At 36.1% G+C, this 8,230-nt stretch overlaps 2 protein-coding genes across 3 annotated transcripts; one reads left to right on the top strand and one right to left on the bottom strand.

Moving 5' to 3' along the window:
- Window positions 1-1,400: 1,400 nt before the first annotated feature.
- Window positions 1,401-3,888, top strand: LOC105116401 (uncharacterized). Its single transcript, XM_011013751.1, has 3 exons — window positions 1,401-1,847; window positions 2,822-3,040; window positions 3,136-3,888. Exons 2-3 carry the CDS (start codon window positions 2,960-2,962, stop codon window positions 3,691-3,693), a joined length of 639 nt encoding a protein of 212 aa, XP_011012053.1. The 5' UTR covers window positions 1,401-1,847; window positions 2,822-2,959; the 3' UTR covers window positions 3,694-3,888.
- An 826-nt stretch (window positions 3,889-4,714) lies between these two features.
- LOC105116400 (BTB/POZ domain-containing protein At5g67385-like) lies at window positions 4,715-7,811 on the bottom strand. 2 transcript variants are annotated; one of them, XM_011013749.1, is made up of 5 exons: window positions 7,403-7,811; window positions 7,200-7,269; window positions 6,353-6,967; window positions 5,730-6,269; window positions 4,715-5,469 (listed from the first exon to the last, which is right to left on the bottom strand). In XM_011013749.1, the coding sequence occupies exons 1-5, from the start codon at window positions 7,453-7,455 to the stop codon at window positions 4,948-4,950; spliced, it is 1,800 nt and encodes a 599-aa protein (XP_011012051.1). In that variant the 5' UTR covers window positions 7,456-7,811; the 3' UTR covers window positions 4,715-4,947. The 2 variants fall into 2 exon arrangements, with proteins under 2 accessions (XP_011012051.1, XP_011012052.1); XM_011013750.1 differs by having other exon boundaries at window positions 7,359-7,419.
- Between the last annotated feature and the right edge of the window lie 419 nt (window positions 7,812-8,230).

The following is an 8,230-nucleotide window of genomic DNA, read 5'->3' as shown; positions in this document are numbered from 1 at the left end:
AGTAGTAGTAGTAATAATAATAATAACAATAACAATAAAAAAGAAGAAGAAAAAGAAGAAAAATGATTGTACTATATTACTCTCACATGACCATTAGCCATCATGATGTATCCAGAAATAATAATAATAATGGATGTCAACAAGTTAGTTCTATGCTATATCTATATCTTTTTTATTTCTTTATCTGTTAAAATTAGTTTCAAAATATTTATTATCTAAATACTATTTATTATTTAATATAAAATAATATATATATATATATATATTTAATAATATTAATATTTTATATCTTACTCATCTACTAAGTTAACTATAAAAAATTATTATTCATTTGGATTGATTTAGATCAGTATTCATTGAAATCATTATTTTTTATTATATCCCTTTATTTGTAAATATAAATTCTAGAAAAAAATATCAAATAAGTCTTTAAAATATTTTTTTAATTAATTTTATCTTTAAACTGACTTCTCGATTAGATTTTTTTGTTAGAATAAAAAATGTTTAGCTTCCTATAAAATAATGCCGTTTATTGTATAAAAAATGTTTTTAAATTCACAATTCTTCAAGTTTAAAGGTAAGGATACCTAATGTTGTTAGATAACAAAATTAAAACTATTGATACATGGTTAGGTTATTTTTAAAGTTTGTCCAAAATTCTACAATGCCATTGCCTTATTAGCATTGATCATTTCTTTTTTTTCTGAAATAAGCTGCTTAAAATTGTACAAAGAGGCTTTATGATTTTTGAAACAAATGTGATATTTTTCAAAATAGTTCAATTGGGCGACGTAATGTTTAGATTTTACAAGGAATTGGTCATTACATGAATACCAAGTTCCACACACACACACAGACACACTTTAAAAAATAATTTTTATCGAATTTTTAAATAATCCTTAATGTGAGAGGTTGAGATCTATTTGTCACGGGCCATGAGATGTCATCTAAACTTCTTCCTAGCTCCTACTAACGTGCATGGGTATAAACACTTAATAATTTCAATACGATTTCCATGGTCAAGCAGATTTGTTTTCATTTTTTTAGTTAAATCTTGAAATTATTATGTAGAGTTATTCATTAAAAATATTTATAAAAAAACACTAGATTCATTAAAAATATTTATAAAAAAACACTAGATCGATGTAGAGACATGTATTTAAGATTGGAAAAAAAAATCATTTTAACTGATGCGTAAATTAATTAATTAGAGAATATTATCACAAGAAACAAATAATATAATGGAGACAATAGTAAATATATTACTGGTGGTGGTCAATGGTGATAAACAATTCTTGGTTGCATGTGGTGTAATTCATCTCAGCCATCACCGTGAGCTATTTATTTCGTTGATTGTTTGGAGCAAGATTGCTAGGCCTTGTGATCCTCAACAACTATATTATAAAATTATAAAATTATATATAAAACAATTTGAGGTTAATTTACTATATCCAATTTTATATAGCTGCGCTGCTGGACTTGTCTGGGGCATCTCTATCACAAAACTTGAATGACATTGGCTAAGACACTGGGATTTGTTTGGCATGCGTCAAAGCCCATATGAAACAAACACTTTGGTTTCTCGTGTGCGAGAAAGGGAGAAGAGAATCTTAAATTCTTCTTAAGTTGTGTTTTATTCCCATCTCCTGCAGCATACAGTGATGGATAATGCGAAGGAAACGTCTTTCTGATCTAACAAGCAGCTGCTGTAGGTGAGAGGTTTTGGGTGGAAAAATAGCTACTGTTAGCCTTTTCATTGGAAGTGCTCTTTTTCCTGTTTCGCTCCTTATCCTTCTCCTTCTTCAGATCATAAGATTTGATCTTCCTCTTGGAAACTCTACACACAGGTCAGAAGATCATCTCAATCTTTAACCTTTTTCGGTGCTTGATTCTATAAGCGACATATATATAGTTCTTTTCCTTTGTTTTTACAAATAAAGTTGTTAAAATCTTGGTTTCAATCATATTCTTGATTATGCTACGTAAACTGGGAAGAGTTTTCTTCTCCAGTTTCCCTTATCTAAGTAGCAACAGGCTACACACGCGCAAATATATACGTTAATATCTAGTCCTAATATTGTCAAAGAATGGCTTCTGCGTTAGTCCTTACACACACACATAGAGAGAGAGAGAGAGGAAGAGATTGTTAGCTTCATGATGTGTATATTGAGTTTTGATCTTGGATCACAGAGAAATGGTTTAATATTGCAATATTTAATATGAAAGTATAATACTTAAAGCCAGTGCTTGCTGCATACTAATTTCTTCTTAAAAGAGGGGCTTCGATCATCCCCATAAATCTAAACATTGCATGCATACCCTTCTCTCCTTGATCTACTCAAATTCTGGAAACATAGGTCTCAGCTCAGCTCAATTCAAATTATTTATATGGATCGAAATTCTCCATTCAGATATATATGCAATGATGATGAGCTAAATTGTCTGTATGTTATCGTGGTCTAATTCTAGGTCAGTACCATTATATTCTTCTTTTGATTGAAAAGTAGTAATAAAAAATAATTAATGTTTAATATTTTCATAGAACGTGATGTAACCCTATGGTTTTTGATTGGGAGATGTGTGTATGGAAATTATGATTGTGGCCCAGGAAGGATGAATGGAAGAAAACACAAGCTAGCAAACAGACAAATCATACAAGTAGCTGATGTTATTGTAATGCATTTATATTTATTACTATTTGGAAGTAAAAATGAATGCTCCTATCCTGCACCACTTCTTTGTTGTTATTGTTAAGCAATCTATCATCAATCAAGGAGCTTATTAGCTTTAAATTGTTTTGTTTTTTATCTTCTTCTTACAGATTCAAGCAGGGAATACATCGCCAAACTGCAAATGTGACTTTAAACCAAGTTCTTGGAAAGTAGGCATTGTGGATTCAACGATATATACATAATTTCTCGAGGAGGCAACTGGGCTACGCCTAACACAAGCAAAAAACATGGAGAAATTCCTCAAGCCCTACGACAAGGAATACATGAGAATGGCCATGTTAAAACATGAAGAAACATTCAAAGAGCAGGTGCTTAATTTTTCTCCACATGAATATGGATGTCTTTTAACTAATTATATTGCCTGTCCTTATAAGAGATTCTGATTTTTTGAATGATGTTGCAGGTATGTGAACTTCATCGTCTATATCGAACCCAAAAAATTATGATGAGAAACATTGAAAGCAACAGGCCTAGTGCGAGGAGTCGAGAATTATGGAGCTCAAAGAATGGCCTTACTAATCATGCACGCGATATGCAGCAGAAGTCGATAGCGAAACTTGACTTGGAGAGGCCTGCTGAACTTTATGTTGCAGAATCAAATGCAGATACAGTATTAGAGCTAATAGATGAGAGTGAGATTCAGCTAACACTTGGACCTTCGAGCTATAACAGAAGGAGGAAACGAGAAACACCACTAACTTCAGATTCAGGACCAAGCCTCTCTTCGACTTCCACTGGATCCAGTCATTTAAACAGGACAAGTTCCTTGACAAATCAAAAGATCAACACCAGAAGAGAAGAGTTAAGTGGCCCTGAATTGGGGCTTTTCCAGGTTCCTGACATTACCTTGGGGTACCAAAATGGAAGTAAAAACAGTATTGGGGTTGAAGAACAAGTAGGGCAGGATAGACTAAAACAACCTCCTTGGCTTTGTCAAGTTTTGCGTCTGAACATCGCTTGAAAAAAATACCTTTGAAGTCGACATGACAAGATTTTAGACTGATTCTTACCGACTAAATCTATCAGCCATGCTTGTATTGGTTTTTCTGCTTAGCTACTAGCATGATGGGTTTCTTGTGTAAAGATGATTTTCCCTGTGCCTTGCAAAACCCATTACAATTTAATTATAATCTAAAGATTGACCTTCTCTGTTCCAGTCCACATATATTATCTAGCAATTAGGCCCTGGATTTTTATCTGGAATTTCCATGTTACTTATTCCCATCATTTTTATTTTTATTTAGGATACTTTTGCTTTTATAGAACACAGCAGCCTGGAGAATTAATTTTGTCAAATATTCTAGGTTCCTTACAGAATTTCCTCTTTTCTTCAATGTTTTTGTAATCCGCCGGGAACTCTAGACCTTAACCCACTAAATACAACTAGAAGAGTATATTTGTGTTTGTCTGCCACCAGATGAAAACCAGGTTCCTATCTCAATAATTGATAAAAAATTTCCTACCTCCACGGGTTCTTGTAGATCCCTCAGGAACATTCCATATACCTGGATTTTGAAAGTTTAAACCTTTCGTGCGTGTGCGCGCGCGCGCGTGTGTGGGGCCCAGACACACTCAACATGCACTACTGCTAGCCTGTCCCATGAGCTATCCTTGCTTTTCCAAAACCTCCATCCAAGAAGAATCCATAATTTTAGAAACAGACCCCACGCTATACTGTTAACAGGCCCTCCATTTCTTGACCTACCTGCAGGGATTCTTGTCAGAAGCACCTGTTATAAGAACGTGAAACTGGAAGATGATTAAACGAACTTCATTTTTCAATAGACTACTAAATGGACTTTTACTAAGGCTTTATGTTCTAGAACAGGATAGTGCGCCAAGTTACGAAAACAAAAGTCATATTGTACTATTTCTGATAGCTGCTGGAGTTATGCTCTCAACAGCAGCAACTCAGATTTTCATTTCTTGAGAAGAAACAAGGATCACTTATTGCTGTGTAGAAACATCAATCAGAGGAACAATAAGTTTAATAATTCCGGGTTTATTTTTAGCCTCTGAATCAATATTTTATTGAAAACACAATGTAGATAATATTTACAAAAGTATCAAACCAAAGGAGGAGATTTTAAGATACAAAGAGATAGCAACTAGCAGCCTTCTCACCCCTGCCTCACAAACAAAGCCAAAAAATCCTACGCTGTACTCTTCACAAAGTACTGGTAGTTCTAAAAAAATAAGTGCATGTCTTTGAGACTCAAGATATTGAATGCCGGCGATCTTTGCTTGGTCTGGTTCGAGCCTTGGTATTGGAGAGGGGGCCATCAGCTCGCACGAAAGGATTAATCCTTCCAAGCTTTTTTGACACGGAGTTAATAAATGATTTTCGAGGCAGAGGAGGTTTATCAGCAGATGGACTGCTTGTAGTTGATACGACAGTAGCTCTTTCAATCTCCTTTATTTTCATTTTCATTTTTACTAGCTCTATTTTCAGATCTTCGTTCTCTCTGCGTAAGCTGGAGAGCTCATCAGAAACAGGACGAATATCGGTGGAGAATATATTTACTTTGGGAGGAAGAGCAGGGGAATCTCCACCCATGAGATTGCCATTCATGACATCCCGAAGGCGTTGTTGCTCATAGTACAGCACTTGGACCACAGTTTGAACTGGAAGCCGATCATTCTGAGCAGCATGAGCACAGGCCTCCCGAGATAGTTTCTGACAATCCATCAAGCTGCAGACTTTCTTCCTCTCCATGTCACTTAAAGCAGGATGGGCCTAAAGAACGGATCAGAAGGAGAACTTCTGTTAAATTGACAGCATGAAGAGATAAGAGGGGTTTCTTTTTTTATGTAGGAATGGACATCAACCAAGTAACAAGCATGCCAAGGCTCAGCCAGACATAAATATGGAAACTGCGTAATTCAAATTGTCTTATGATCAAAACTAGTAATGCAAACTATACTATCTGAAACTTCAAGTGAGGCAGCATATTTTAGGTAATGCAGATAGAGAGAATTTCATGCAAGGGACTGCACCTTGAGGTATATATCTATAGCCCTATACATCCCATCTTCTGTTACCCTTGATTGTTCTGGGATAATTTCAGCTAGACCAATAAATTTTGAAACTGTCAAGTTACGGTCGGACGCTATTTCAGCTAGGTAGTTCTCCATCAGCTTCGCAACTCGTTCCATATCACTTAGCAGAGTAGCACCACATTCATCATCAGCATTGTAACCGATTCGGTTTCCTTCAACTTCATTCTCAAGGTAATTCATCATGATCCGCTGAACAGTATCTACATCAAACATCGTGTCCCCTGTAAAAGAATATGAAGGAATCAAGAGATCATCCAAGGCGGCCTGTCCTAATTGCAAGCCCATCCTCTTCTCCAAATCAAGCCGGCAAGCGACTGTTGTCTCAAGATAAATTGCAGCACGAAGCAACATAGAGAGGAAACTAACTGACAGTACATTCTTTTCCCTTGGCAGAAGACTCACTATTGTTTCTAGAACAACCCTCTTCTCATGCTCTTGCTGTGCCTCAATTTTCTTCCTTCCCTTCCCAAATGCTTCCTGCAAGAAAAAGAAGATTCAGATATTGTGAACACAGAAGCCACATAATTGAATCAAGTCAACTTTTCAGGTTGGGATCTCACCAAACCTCGTAGAGATTTCTGCGCATAGAGCATTAGTACAGGACCAAGAGCGTACTGTTTAAACCCTCTTGCCATCATTGCAATCAAAACCCTTTGGAAAATATCAATTCTAAGAACAGTTAAATCTTCAGCCCACCAATCAACAATGGGCTTTGGTTGAGACACAATGGAAGAAATCACAACCTCATTGCCACTATCAGACCTTCCAGACATAGAAAATTGGCTTTCTTTGCAGGCTGCAAGAGCTATTGCATCTATGCATCGGCTTACCAATTTCACTTTCTCTGCCATTGGGAGGAGGTTTTCTGAGAGATGTAAAACTGAAACTGCTCCTGCTAGGCTTTTTAGTGCCACTTCATTCAAATACGCATCAGTCCTTGACACTAAATTTCCAACTGCATAGTCCTCAGTCATCTCTAGATACTCTGCCACACATCGAAGCATGGCAATGTTTTCTGTACTAATTTCAAAATTAATTCCATAACAGAACTTTGCCGCTAGCTCAAATGCTTCTGCCCCGCCTGGGACATTAGGGATTTTTATCTCAGAAAGATCGGCATCACTAGATTCTGACACCATTTTCCTAATGTATCCGCACTTCGAGACTAACGGAAACTGCAGTAAAACAAGGAGAAAAAAAACATGTGAATTTAAACGACCACGAATATCACAATCGAATATTAGATGACTGCTACCTAGTTATTTTCTCTTGGTATTGGTTTGATTTATTGATACAAACAACAAAATCTAGGTCATAATGTAACACAGGTAGGAGACAGATTACTAGACTGGAATTATTAATCGTTCTTCAATCTCTAATTATCATAATTTGAAATGAGAATCCTACCTTGTGCAATGAAAAAGAAGCTCCTCCAGCATGAACCGTGACATCACTGGGGATTTCCTGGGAAAAAATCCTGTAAAGTTTGATGGTGTTTGTCATGCCCAGTACATAATTATAGGAAAAAGGAAAGAAACAAGAAGCTGAAACAGTTTATAAGTAAACCTTTGATGAAAACATACATAAAACAAAAGGGTAAAGAATCAAACCATTCACTGGTTCTCTTCATGGCAGTGGACAGAAGCTCCTTTTTAGAGGACATGTTAGTAGTACTAGTGGGTGCAGTTTCTTCCTGATCAAGTTCCACCTCAACAGAGATATAATGAGCATGATCGTGTCTCCATCGGGCAACGAATGATAAAACCAAAGTAAAGAGAACCTAAGTTTCAGTCACTCTTCAAAGGTTGTGGTTAGGCAAGACCACCCCCTTCATGTGCATGTCTATTCCCACTCTCCAGAGCTTTTTTTGTTTCCTTGTGACCCTTTTGTCAAACTTCCTATAAGAAGCTGAAATGAGCAATAATGGGGCAGAAGCTCAAGCTCTCAAATGAATTTCCCATATCAGGCTTACTGTTTAACAGGGACGAGACATGGTTTGAGGGATAGAAATGTACAGAATGGCATTTCGGGTATTATCGGATGCAAGGAGGGACAATAGAAGTAAGAGGATGTAGATTATATTTTGTGGTGTAGCTAGGCTAAGCATTTCAGTCGAAAGGATGAGATGTGTGCATTTTAGGTGAGAGTTTCCATGTGGGAATTGTTCTTATCCACATACATAAGCACCCATCTCTCATTTTCTCTCAGTATCATTTTGAATCCAAAAATGTTTGGAATTACAATAATATATCTTTATAATAATATATGGCTAGGAGAAAATAAATTATGATTTGAGGAAATTATAAAGAAGGGTTGAAAAACAGAAACCGAAGATGTTTTCTAGCATTCAATAGTATTACACGCGGAGTCACATGTTATCATATAATAAGATGCTGTCATGAATTACTTGAGGTGCGAGCGGTGAAAGAAATTTGTTT

This window comes from Populus euphratica, unplaced genomic scaffold (genome assembly GCF_000495115.2).
Source record: "Populus euphratica unplaced genomic scaffold, PopEup_1.0 scaffold931.1, whole genome shotgun sequence".
Taxonomy (NCBI): Eukaryota; Viridiplantae; Streptophyta; class Magnoliopsida; order Malpighiales; family Salicaceae; genus Populus; species Populus euphratica.
Note: the sequence above shows the minus strand (reverse complement) of the source record. Positions and strands in the feature narration are given on the sequence as shown.

Bases quoted from the DNA above. Each gene is read 5' to 3' on its own strand.
- LOC105116401 (XM_011013751.1), top strand. From the start codon at position 2,960: ATGGAGAAATTCCTCAAGCCCTACGACAAGGAATACATGAGAATGGCC. The intron at 3,041-3,135 runs GTGCTTAATTTT...ATGATGTTGCAG, and splicing joins AAGAAACATTCAAAGAGCAG to GTATGTGAACTTCATCGTCT.
- LOC105116400 (XM_011013749.1), bottom strand. From the start codon at position 7,455: ATGTCCTCTAAAAAGGAGCTTCTGTCCACTGCCATGAAGAGAACCAGT. The intron at 6,968-7,199 runs GTAGGATTCTCA...GTTTTACTGCAG, and splicing joins CTTCTTTTTCATTGCACAAG to TTTCCGTTAGTCTCGAAGTG. The intron at 6,270-6,352 runs GTGAGATCCCAA...TTTTTCTTGCAG, and splicing joins AGAAATCTCTACGAGGTTTG to GAAGCATTTGGGAAGGGAAG.